This window comes from Borostomias antarcticus, assembly GCF_949987555.1.
Source record: "Borostomias antarcticus genome assembly, chromosome: 9".
In the NCBI taxonomy this organism is placed as follows: domain Eukaryota; kingdom Metazoa; phylum Chordata; class Actinopteri; order Stomiiformes; family Stomiidae; genus Borostomias; species Borostomias antarcticus.
Genome location: NC_140242.1, coordinates 15891203 through 15903568, shown reverse-complemented (window position 1 = coordinate 15903568; position 12366 = coordinate 15891203). Strand labels below are relative to the sequence as shown.

General features: G+C 46.9%; 1 protein-coding gene across 1 annotated transcript in view; it reads right to left on the bottom strand.

The window, feature by feature from the left end:
* Window positions 1-12366, bottom strand: part of reck (reversion-inducing-cysteine-rich protein with kazal motifs) — a 112403-nt gene that overhangs the window by 40397 nt on the left and 59640 nt on the right. Inside the window, exons 3-7 of the mRNA XM_084443182.1 lie at window positions 7199-7273; window positions 5374-5410; window positions 4881-4966; window positions 4524-4571; window positions 1816-1849 (exon numbers count right to left, since the gene is read on the bottom strand). Coding sequence (XP_084299308.1) covers window positions 1816-1849; window positions 4524-4571; window positions 4881-4966; window positions 5374-5410; window positions 7199-7273 — 280 coding nt within the window. The remainder of the gene's footprint in view (window positions 1-1815; window positions 1850-4523; window positions 4572-4880; window positions 4967-5373; window positions 5411-7198; window positions 7274-12366) is intronic.

The following is a 12366-nucleotide window of genomic DNA, read 5'->3' as shown; positions in this document are numbered from 1 at the left end:
TCGCAGCTCTGAATACCAATACGGCCCTTCATTGGCTGGGCCACTCGGTGACACATCCAATCAAGTCTGTGGAGCGAGGGGTCACGACCCCGCCCTGCAGGCATGTAAACACAGCGGAACGGACGGGGAGGGACCACTCACTGCCTCCTCACAGGGTCGGAGGTCACCAGGCAGCCTCAGTGTTTAATTCTCCTATCACAGGCTCAGAGGCCACGTTCTGGTGTGTGTGTGTGTATGTGTGTAGCTTGGGGGCGGCGGCATGTAACTCGGGAGGTAGAGCGGTCGGCTGGGGATCGCAAGGCCCCCGGTTTGATCCCAGCTCCTGGCAGTAAGCCGAAGTGTCCTTGGGCACTGAACCCCGAAATTGCTCATGTGCGGCACAGTGGCGTAGTACCTTGTACTGTCGCTTCACAGCAATAAGGTCTCCAGGCCTTTCTATACGGAGTTTGCATGTTCTGCCCGTGTTCGCAAGAGTTTCCCACATAAAGAACCCAATACGAAAAACATGCACCACAAAGACTTGAACTGAGCACTTGGACTAGGGTCCGCTATTGGGATGGGGTTTGCAACAACAACGTCTCTGATTGGTGGAAACTTTGCTGTTGCACTATAGGGTTGTGGGTAGTCAGTGTATTATTTCCTGTATGAACAACAGTAGTTTGAGGGGACAAAATGAGGACAGATTCCAAGATACTGTCAAATTGTGTTTTTGAGATAAACGTCTGACAAATCTCTCACTACATCTACTGTCATTAAAATTTTGTCATTTTTAATCATGAACATTGGAGATTTATAGAGCAAGTATTTGCAGTAGCTGCATACAGTATTGATCAGGCTTTCCAACAATATAAAATACAATACCAAATGTTATTATTAAAGGGGAGAAATAATCAACCGAAATGACGTTTCTGAACTATTTTTGAGGAGTTTATTTAGGTGCTTGATTATGTAATGACTTATAGACTACTAAAATAATCTTAAAATCTATTCTAAAACAGGTAACCAGTGCAGTGATTTTAAAACTGGTGTGATGTGAGCCCTCATTCTGGTCTTTGTAAGAACATGTGCTGCTGTATTTTGAATCAGTTGGAGTTGACTAATCGCTTTTTTTGGTAGGCCAGACAGGAGAGCGTTACAATAGTCCAACCTGCTAGTATTAAAAGCATGCATTAGTCTTTAAGTATCGGTCTGGGAAAGGAAAGGTTTAACCTTGGCAATGTTTCTTAGGTGATAAACTGAGGTCCTTGTCACAGTCTTTATATGGGGCTCACAGCTAAGATCAGAGTCCAGCTCGACAAGTTTCCTGCCTTGCATTTCAAATTCACTGACAGTGTTTTTAAGTGCACCGATAGTCTCTCCCTTTCACCTTTTTCACCAATGATCAATATTTCAGTTTTGTCCTGGTTTAACTGGAGGAAGTTCTGTGACATCCACACATTTATGTCAGCAATACATTCTGCCATGAATGGAAGTTCAGTGACATCCACACATTTATGTCAGCAATACATTCAGCCATGAATGATGGCTGCCCACTGCTCCTGGCTGCCCCTGGAGGAGGACAGCGTGGAGAAATGCTGGGAACAATTTCCACCAGCGACCCCTGACAACTGCATGGTGTTGTGTGCCATGTCGCTGTACACTGTGTGTGATTGTGTGTGTCACTGTGTGTGATTGTGTGTGTCACTGTGTGTGTCAATGTGTGGCCGAATAAAGACCCCCCACCCACCCACCCCCCCTCCCAGGTCCTGTAATTTATTAATTAATTTGATTTATGTGTGTGTGTGTGTGTGTGTATGTGACAGCCTCAGGACTTACTCTCGTTCTTGGTGATGCAGCTGTAGAGGGGTTTCTGGGAGGGAGAGAAGAACACCGTCAGGACAAAGACCAGCTGAACAACACCAACCACTGTCCTGCATTCATACCCACAGCACATTCTCACACTTACACATTTTAATTATTAAAAACTCCTTTGGGCTTATGATTTATGCAAGAACAAACGACAACTCATTCAGGTCTTAAAGGGGACAGGTGACAAAACAACACTGCTCAGATAAAGACAAAATCACTGTCAGCGATCCAGCTAAGCCTCCATTATATATACACACACATACACACGCACACATACACACGCAAACACACATGTGCACGTGCAGCATGTGTATGAAATATGTATTCCACCAGAAATCCCTCTTTTTTTTTTGTCCTTTTTCAAGGTGTTTTCTAAGTTTTCTGAGTGTGAGTCGTTTCGCACGTTTTGATGATGTAATCAGCGCTGCGCGCAGGTTTCCTCTTCAGTTGCTGGCGTGTTCTGAGGAGAGGTATGCAGCCGGAATGAGCTCTTGTCGAACAAAGTTTATAAAACGTTCATAGAACGTTGCTAATGTTGTAATTCATGATAAATTGTTTCATAGAGCTGGCGAAGGGCCACTGTCATTTTATTTTCTTGGTAGAACTGAATGGTTTGTCAAAAACAGATTCATAGTTATGCTATCTAGCTAGTAGGCTGTTAGCCTGGTGCTGGTCTGTTTCCCGCTGACTTGTCCTTTTGTTTTAGGTCCATGTCTGATGTCTGACCAGCCTCGATGCAAATGCATGACTGTGTGTGTATGTTTATTCTATTCAGAATAAATCAGCCACCAGCAGTAAGAAGTGGTCCAGCTATTTAATACATAACGCAGAAACACATGAGTACAAGAACAGACCGGTCACACACGCACACACACACACACGCACACACACACACACACACACTGGGCTCCATTCACCACACCATGGATACGTGCTCTGGCTTTGACTCCTCTAGTGACTATTCAAGCAACTGGGAGGAGATTAAAGGAACCAGGGTCTTAAATTTGGTGGTTGGTGTGACAGTGTGTGCGATTGTGTGTGTGTGTGTGTGTATGTGTGTGTGTGTGTGCTTTCAATATTTAAGATTATTTTATTTGTTGCATGTAATGTACGGTGTACAGTCACAGTGAATGTTACTGCTGGCTCCAAGATTATGCTACAAATAAACTCTCATATTCAATTACAAATTACAAATTTACAAGTTACAATTTGTGTGTGTGTGTGTGTGTGTGTGTGTGTGTGTGTGTGTGTGTGGTTGTGCGTGCTGATCTCTCTCGCTGTTGTGTTAGCTTGTTTGTTAGTTCAGAGATGGGATGGAGGGTTAGATAAAAGCCAAAGGCTAGGCTAACTCACCCCCAACCACCAGCAGGGCCTCAGTATGAGCTAGGTTAGACTAACTCCCCTCCAACCACCAGCAGGACCTCAGTATGAGCTAGCCTAGGCTAACCCTCCCCCAGCAGGACTTCACTATGAGCTGGGCTAGGCTAGGCAAACCCCCCACCAGCAGGATCTCAGTATGAGCTAGGCTAGGCTAGCCCTCCCCCCAGCAGGACTTCAGTATGAGCTAGGCTAGGCTAACCCCCCAACAGTTCTTCTGTATGAGCTGGGCTAGGCTAGCCCCCCAGCAGTTCTTCAGTATGAGCTAGGCTAGGCTAATCTCCCAGCAGTTCTTCAGTATGAGCTGGGCTAGGCTAGTATGAGTGGTGGAAATAACAAAAATTAATAAATAAATATGTGGTCGATTAAAATGCAATTGAATTGAATATGTGAATGATTAAAATGCAATCAAATTAAATTATTAATTAAATTAATAATTAAACGATTCATTAAATTAATCGTTAAACTGCACTTTTATCATTAGAGAGCGCTTTTATCATTAAGAGTGTGCTTTTATCATTAGAGTGTGCTTTTATCATTAAACTGCACTTTTATCATTAGCGTGTGCTTTTATCATTAGAGTGTGCTTTTATCTTTAGAGTGTGTGTTTATCATTACAGTGTGCTTGCACTTTTATCATTAGACTGCACTTTTGCCCTTTCCCAACACACACCACTCTAACGATAAAGCCTTTATCAGTGGTGTGTGGTGTGTGTTGGGAAAGGGCAAAAGCGCAGTCTAATGATAAAAGTGAAAGCACACTGTTATGATAAACGCACAATCTAATGATAAAAGCACACGCTAATGATAAAAGTGCAGTTTACTGATAAAAGCACACTAATGATGAAAGCACACCTTTAATGATAAAAGCGCACTCAAATGATAAAAGTTTAACGATTAATTTAATGAATAATTGAATGATTAATTTAATGAATAATTGAATTTGATTGCATTTTAATCATTCACACATTTAATTCGATTGCATTTTAATCGATCACACATTTAATTCAATTGCATTTTAATCAACAACATATTTATTTATTAATTTTTGTTACTTCCACCCCTCATAGGCTTGCCCCCCAGCAGTTCTTCAGTATGGGCTAGGCTAATCTCCCAGCAGTTCTTCAGTATGAGCTGGGCTAGGCTAGCCCCCCAGCAGTTCTTCAGTATGGGCTAGGCTAATCTCCCAGCAGTTCTTGGGTATGAGCTAGGCTAGGCCAACCCCCTCAGCAGTTCTTCAGCATGAGCTAGGATAGGCTAAACCAGGGCTCCGTATGACAGAGAAACATGCTGCTCACCTCTGTATCCTTCTTGCATACTTTAGTGATGTCATTCTTGGATGATGCCTGCAAAGTCAAGACAGGCTCTGATGAGGCTAGTATATAAACAGCCATATCTTCATAGTTCACATACCATTATGGCATTGTTGTTGTTGAAGGTCAACAGACACACATGGAAAGTTGAAACTCACTATGGGGCTGATAACTCTCATACCTCTCTGTCATACACACTCTCTCTCTTTCTCTCTACCTCTCTCTCTTTCTCTCACCCCCCCCCCCCCCCCCCCCCACACACACACATTATATATCTCTCTATCACCCCACCTCCCTCTCTCTCCCAGTTCATTCTCTCTCCAGTCCTCGTTAGCGTCTCACCTGTTTGCACTCCCTGCGACACTCAGCGGAGATGGCCAGCTCACAGCATCCCAGCCCCACCCAGCCTTCAGACTTCCTGGAGGCTCCTGTGGACAAACACAAGATTACCCACAATTCCTCAGCAACCAGAGCCTCACACTCCGGGGTGAGGTAGCCCCAAACTGTGGGGATGGTCTCCAGTGCCTACAGTCGAGCTGTATTATTACTGTATTTGCGAAGACTCTACTAGACCCTAAATCTGAACATACATCATTAACAGACATACTGTAATACAAACACCGCCTGAACACCAGTGTCGTGGCCAGACATTTCAACCTTTACCGATAGCTGCGCCATAGGGCAACAGCAGTGCAACAGTAACTTCACCCTGTCAAGTACACAGGCCCGGCTTAGCTCGGCCCTGGGGAACATCTGGGTGGGATTACAGGCTGACAGGTGGATTTGTCCAAGACGGCGAACACATCTCTTTGAAAGTGTGCCGGCAGAGTCTTACCTGGTAGAGTGGAGTTGATGCAGACCCACAGCTCGTTCTGAAGGAGAGAGAGAGAGAGAGAGAGAGAGAGAGAGAGAGAGAGAGAGGATATATATCGAGAGAGAGAAGAGAGAGAGAGAAAGACGAGAGAGAGAGAGAGAGAGGGAGGAGAGATAATTAATTTATCTAGACATAGAGTGAGTCAGACAGTAACTACTGGACCCCTCAACCCTCTGGGGAAAATAACTTGAGATCAGACCCTGTCACTGAAACGACAGACTGTCAGTGATGCCGTTTACAAGTAATCCTTTCTCATAGAACAGCTCTCTTAATTAAAAAGATGTCATAAAATAACTGAGATACATCAACCATAGAAACTCATAAGAGCGCTGTGTGGAAACTTCCTGTCAGATTAATAACAACACGCAAACATCTTAGTCTCGCCCGGCCCAGAAAGCATGTGATGCAGGCAGACACACACACACACAAATGCACAAACACACACACACAGGCGTAGAAACCCCGCTCTCTCTCCGCCTTAACAAGATGATCAAATAAATGAACTGGATTCTGTCTGAGGTTCCTTTGTGTGCGTCACTGTTAACATTCCCCCGTGTGTCTTGGCTGGGGAAGAAGGGTTCCTGTCGGCAGACATCACCATCGTTTACAAGGCCAGCGGGGAAGGAGCAGTGTCTTTACACGCAGAAGGAACATGATTTGTGGTGAAGGTACTGTAGTCCTGCTGGAGGATGATGGATGACTGCGGGCCCACCCCGCAGATCTGAACTGAACTGCAGGTCCATATTGAACAGAACTCCAAGTCCAAATGGCCCACGGATCCAAACCGAACTGCAGGTCCATATGATCTGAACAGAACTGCAGGTCCATATGGCCCGCGGATCCGAACAGAACTGCAGGTCCATATGATCTGAACAGAACTGCAGGTCCATATGATCTGAGCAGAACTTCAGGTCCATATGATCTGAACAGAACTGCAGGTCCATATGGCCCGCGGATCCGAACAGAACTGCAGGTCCATATGCTGCTTGTATTCGGCCACACCTCTCTGTGCCAAACACTGATTGCTGGTTTAAGGTTCAGCTTGAAAAAGTCTTTGGTGATTGTTTGTGTTTGGGTGTGTGTGCGTGTGTGTGTTTTTGTATGTGTGCATGTGTGTGGGCACTGGGGGGGGGGTTAATACTCTCCTCAAAATGGAGAAAATCAAAATTCAAAATCCATGTTAGATCAATTTTGGCAAATTATGGCGGTGCACATGTCCAAATCAAACAGAGTATTCAACTCTGGCTAATGAAAGCGTGGTTGGTGTAATTGGCTGTTTCTAGTCCTGCATGATGGAAAACAGGGTCTGCTTCCAGGTTTGTAATTATACTGGTGTGTGGGGGACGGTGTGTGTGTGTGTGTGTGTGTGTGTGTGTGTGTGTGTGTGTGTGCTTGTGTGTGTGTGTGTGTGTGTGTGTGTGCTTGTGTGTGTGTGCGTGTGTGTCTGTGTGTGCGTGTGTGTGTGTGTGCGTGTGTACTCTGGTCTCCAGACCTACTTCTTTGATACATCACACCAGCTAGACCAGGTGCTAGGCCAACGTGTGTGTTTGTGTGTGTGTTTGTGTGTGTGTATATGTGAGAGAGGCTTAACACAGCTCCTGTTACACACACTTCCTGTGTTGTGATGAAAGCCTGTGGAGCCCACTTTAACAGCCGGGACTAAAATACAGGAAGGCTAGATGTATCATTGTGTGTGTGTGTGTGTGTGTGTGTGTGTGTGTGTGTGTGTGTGTGTGTGTGTGTGTGTGTGTGTGTGTGTGTGTTTGTCAGAAGGAACGAGACTCACCATAGACTCAGGGCAGTAACCAGGTAATCTTGACAGTAGGTGCTTCAAACGAGATTCACTTTTTATGGTGGCAAGCTGGACAGAGAGATGAGGTGAGAAGCAAGTTAGAACCAACCAGTTGATGTTAACAGGAACTAGACATGTTCTAGACATGTGCTGTGGAACTGTATTAGAACGTGGAACAGGACTAGAACATAATATGTGCTATGGAACAGGACAAGAACATAATATGTGCTATGGGACAGGAATAGAACATGTGGAACAGGACTAGGACATGTGCTCTGAATCAGTTCTCCTAGCGATAGCTTCCTGAACAAATATCCAGCTTTGTGTAGAACAGTGAGGTTCTTTCAGTGGAACATTGGCACGGTCCTCAGTCGAGGACCAGGCCAGGGTCTCGTGTGACAAACATAAGCAGCATAGTAAATTATGAAGTGCTTCTCCAGACTAATATGTCTGCTACTGATGGCAGCGCAGAGAAGTTAAACAGTGAGTAGAGCTGTGTATCTCTTCTTATCTCTGCTTATCTCTGTTTCTCTCTAAGGATGTGCTTATCTCAGTTTCACTCCCTAGACAAGAATGTGATTTGAAAATCCCTGAATCTAAAACACAGAGAGGTTTATTACTTTCACACTGCTGCTGTGTGCCTCAACACACACACACACACACACGCGCGCGCGCACACACACACACACACACACACACGCATCATCATCAGTGGTAACTCAGGGTCGAGACTGTCCCCCTTCTTGGTCTTTGTGGGTCTTCAGGTGGGCGAATAGGCCGATCCTGGAGCCATATATTTTGGTGTAGTGTGTTCAGGGGTGAGGGTGGTGGTTTAGTCTGGTGTAGTGTGTACAGGGGTGAGGGTAGTGGTTTAGTCTGGTGTAGTTTGTGCAGGGTTTAGGGTGGTGGTTTAGTTTGGTGTAGTATGTTCAGGGGTGAGGGTGGTGGTACTGGGTTTAGTTTGGTGTAGTGTGTTCAGGGGTGAGGGTGGTGGTTTAGTCTGGTGTAGTGTGTTCAGGGATGAGGGTGGTGGTTTAGTTTGGTGTAGTGTGTACAGGGTTGACGGTGGTGGTACTGGGGTTAGTTTGGTGTAGTGTGTTCAGGGGTGAGGGTGGTGGTTTAGTCTGGTGTAGTGTGTTCAGGGGTGAGGGTGGTGGTTTAGTCTGGTGTAGTGTGTTTAGGGGTGAGGGTGGTGATTTAGTCTGATGTAGTGTGTACAGGAGTGAGGGTGGTGGTTTGGTTTGGTGTAGTGTGTACAGGGTTGACGGTGGTGGTACTGGGTTTAGTTTGGTGTAGTGTGTTCAGTGGTGAGGGTGGTGGTTTAGTCTGGCGTAGTGTGTTCAGGGGTGAGGGTGGTGGTTTAGTCTGGTGTAGTGTGTATAGGGATGAGGGTGGTGGTTTAGTTTGGTGTAGTGTGTACAGGGTTGACGGTGGTGGTACTGGGTTTAGTTTGGTGTAGTGTGTTCAGGGGTGAGGGTGGTGGTTCAGTCTGGTGTACTGTGTTCAGGGGTGAGGGTGGTGGTTTAGTCTGGTGTAGTGTGTACAGGGGTAAGGGTGGTGGTTTAGTCTGATGTAGTGTGTTTAGGGGTGAGGGTGGTGGTTTAGTCTGGTGTAGTGTGTTCAGGGGTGAAGGTGGGGTGGTAGTTTAGTTTGGTGTAGTGTGTTCAGGGGTGAGGGTGGTGGTTTAGTTTGGTGCAGTGTGTACAGGGGTGAGTGTGGTGGTCTTGTGTTTAGTTTGGTGTAGTGTGGGCAGGGATGAGGGTGGTGGTTTAGTTCGGTGTAGTATGTTCAGGGGTGAGGCTGGGGGTTTAGTTTGGTGTAGTATGTTCAGGGGTGAGGGTGGTGGTTTAGCCTGGTGTAGTGTGTTCAGGGGTGAGGGTAGTGGTTTAGTTTGGTGTAGTGTGTTCAGGGGTGAGGGTGGTGGTTTAGTCTGGTGTAGTGTGTTCAGGGATGAGGGTGGTGGTTTAGTTTGGTGCAGTGTGTACAGGATTGACGGTGGTGGTACTGGGTTTAGTTTGGTGTAGTGTGTTCAGGGGTGAGGGTGGTGGTTTAGTCTGGTGTAGTGTGTTCAGGGGTGAGGGTGGTGGTTTAGTCTGGTGTAGTGTGTTCAGGGGTGAGGGTGGTGATTTAGTCTGATGTAGTGTGTACAGGAGTGAGGGTGGTGGTTTGGTTTGGTGTAGTGTGTAGGGGTAGGGTTGACGGTGGTGGTACTGGGTTTAGTTTGGTGTAGTGTGTTCAGTGGTGAGGGTGGTGGTTTAGTCTGGTGTAATGTGTTCAGGGGTGAGGGTGGTGGTTTAGTCTGGTGTAGTGTGTTCAGGGATGAGGGTGGTGGTTTAGTTTGGTGTAGTGTGTACAGGGTTGATGGTGGTGGTACTGGGTTTAGTTTGGTGTAGTGTGGGCAGGGGTGAGGGTGGTGGTTTAGTTTGGTGTAGAGTGTTCAGGGTGAGGACGGTGGTTTAGTCTGGTGTAATGTGTTCAGGGGTGAGGGTGGTGGTTTAGTCTGGTGTAGTGTGTTCAGGGATGAGGGTGGTGGTTTAGTTTGGTGTAGTGTGTACAGGGTTGATGGTGGTGGTACTGGGTTTAGTTTGGTGTAGTGTGTTCAGGGGTGAGGGTGGTGGTTTAGTCTGGTGTAGTGTGTTCAGGGGTGAGGGTGGTGGTTTAGTCTGGTGTAGTGTGTACAGGGGTGAGGGTGGTGGTTTAGTCTGATGTAGTGTGTTTAGGGGTGAGGGTGGTGGTTTAGTCTGGTGTAGTGTGTTCAGGGGTGAGGGTGGGGTGGTAGTTTAGTTTGGTGTAGTGTGTTCAGGGGTGAGGGTGGTGGTGGTTTAGTTTGGTGCAGTGTGTACAGGGGTGAGTGTGGTGGTCCTGTGTTTAGTTTGGTGTAGTGTGGGCAGGGATGAGGGTGGTGGTTTAGTTCGGTGTAGTATGTTCAGGGGTGAGGGTGGTTGTTTAGTCTGGTGTAGTATGTTCAGGGGTGAGGGTGGTGGTTTAGCCTGGTGTAGTGTGTTCAGGGGTGAGGGTAGTGGTTTAGTTTGGTGTAGTGTGTTCAGGGGTGAGGGTGGTGGTTTAGTCTGGTGTAGTGTGTTCAGGGGTGAGGGTGGTGGTTTAGTTTGGTGTAGTGTGGGCAGGGGTGAGGGTGGTGGTTTAGTTTGGTGTAGAGTGTTCAGGGTGAGGACGGTGGTTTAGCCTGGTGTAGTGTGTTCAGGGGAAAAGGTGGTGGTTTAGTTTGGTGTAGTGTGTTCAGGGGTAAAGGTGGTGGTTTAGTTTGGTGTAGTGTGGGCAGGGGTGAAGGTGGTGGTTTAGTTTGTTGTAGTGTGGGTAGGGGTGAGGGTGGTAGTTTAGTCTGGTGTAGTGTGTTCAGGGGTGAGGGTGGTGGTTTAGTTTGGTGTAGTGTGTTCAGGGGTGAGGGTGGTGGTTTAGTCTGGTGTAGTGTGTTCAGGGGTGAGGGTGGTGGTTTAGTTTGGTGTAGTGTGTTCAGGGGTGAGGGTGGTGGTTTAGTTTGGTGTAGTGTGGGCAGGGGTGAAGGTGGTGGTTTAGTTTGGTGTAGTGTGGGCAGGGGTGAGGGTGGTGGTTTAGTTTGGTGTAGTGTGGGCAGGGGTTAGGGTGGTGGTTTAGTTTGGTGTAGTGTGGGCAGGGGTGAGTGTGGTGGTCCTGGGTTTAGTTTGGATCTTCTTGGTGGAACCTTTTCTGAGTCTGCACTTGTCTTCTGCAGCACGGTGGAGATCGTTATTATAGTGCAGCACCTTCCTCCAAGTTTGCTCCAGGTTGTTCTATTGGTTGTTGTGTCCTCCCAGGTGTTAAGGTCTATGTGGCTCTTTTGGATGTCGGCTTTAACGTTGTCCTTACACCGCTTCTTTTGACCTCCCAGGATTGTCTTGGAGAAGCTTGAATTATAGGACTTGTTTTGGAAGGCAAGAGTCAGGCATGCGGATAAACTGACCGGTCCATCTGATCTGTTGTTGGACGATGGTAGCAGTGACGGTGGGAATGTTGCCCCCTCCAGTATGCTTGTGTTGGTGCGTCTATCTTCTCAGCTGATCTTGAGGATTCTTTGGAGGCACCTCTGATGATGTGTCTCTAGTGACTTTCTGATCCGTACAGTAGGGTGAACAGCGCTAACACTTTGTAAACCAGAATTTTAGTCCTGTCTTGGAGGTGATTTCATCCTCAATGTCAGCTTTGGAGAACAGGAGACTACCAAGATATGTGAAGTGGTCCACATTTTCGAGTCTGGTTTTGTCGACAGAGATGGTTGGGGTGGGGTAGGAGTAGTCCTTTTGGGCGTTGGCTGATAGAGGATCTGGGTCTTTTATGTTAAGAGACAGACCAAGCTGCTTGTATGCCTTGGCAAAGGCATCCAGAATGCTTTGTAGGTCCTCCTCTGACTGGGCCTCAATGGCGTTGTCATTGGCATACTGCAGCTCTGTGATGGATATGGTGGTGGTTCTGCTTTTAGCCCTGGATCTGTTGATGTTCAGGAGTTGTCCGTCGGTTCTGTACATGATTCTTACTCCTTGAGGCAGGTGTTTACCCATGAGATGGAGGATAGCGGCAATGAAGATGGAGAGCAGGGTGGGGGCGATGACACAGCCCTACTTGACTCCAGTGTCAACCCTGAAGGGTTCTGTTTCATCTCCACTGACATATTGTCAAGCAGCAGTCTCAGTATCCAGATGTATTTGTCTAGGCAGACGATTTTTGCCAGAACCAGCCTGAGGGATTGACGGTTCACAGAGTCGAAGGCTTTGGTGAGGTCTATGAAGGTCATGTATAATGGTTGATTTTATTCCTGGCATTTTTCTTGTAGTTGGCGAGCAACGAAGATTGTGGCCATGGTACCTTTGTTGAGGTGAAATCCACTCTGAGACTCAGGGAGAATGTTGTCTGTTAGCTAAACCCCCAGCAAGTTTTCCCAGTTGTGGACAGGAGGGAAATGCCACAGTAATTTCTGTAGTCTGCCTGGTCTCCCTTCTTAAAGATTGAGAACATTAGGGCATCCCTAAGTTGTACAGGGATTTCCTCATGTTCCCATATTTTGAGGAACAGTGCATGGAAGTGGCTATGGAGATCTGGCCCACCATCCTTCAGGACTTCTGCTGGGATGCCATCAGGTCTGGCGGCCATGTTGTTCTTCATCGTCCTGATGGCGTCCTGCACCTCTCTCA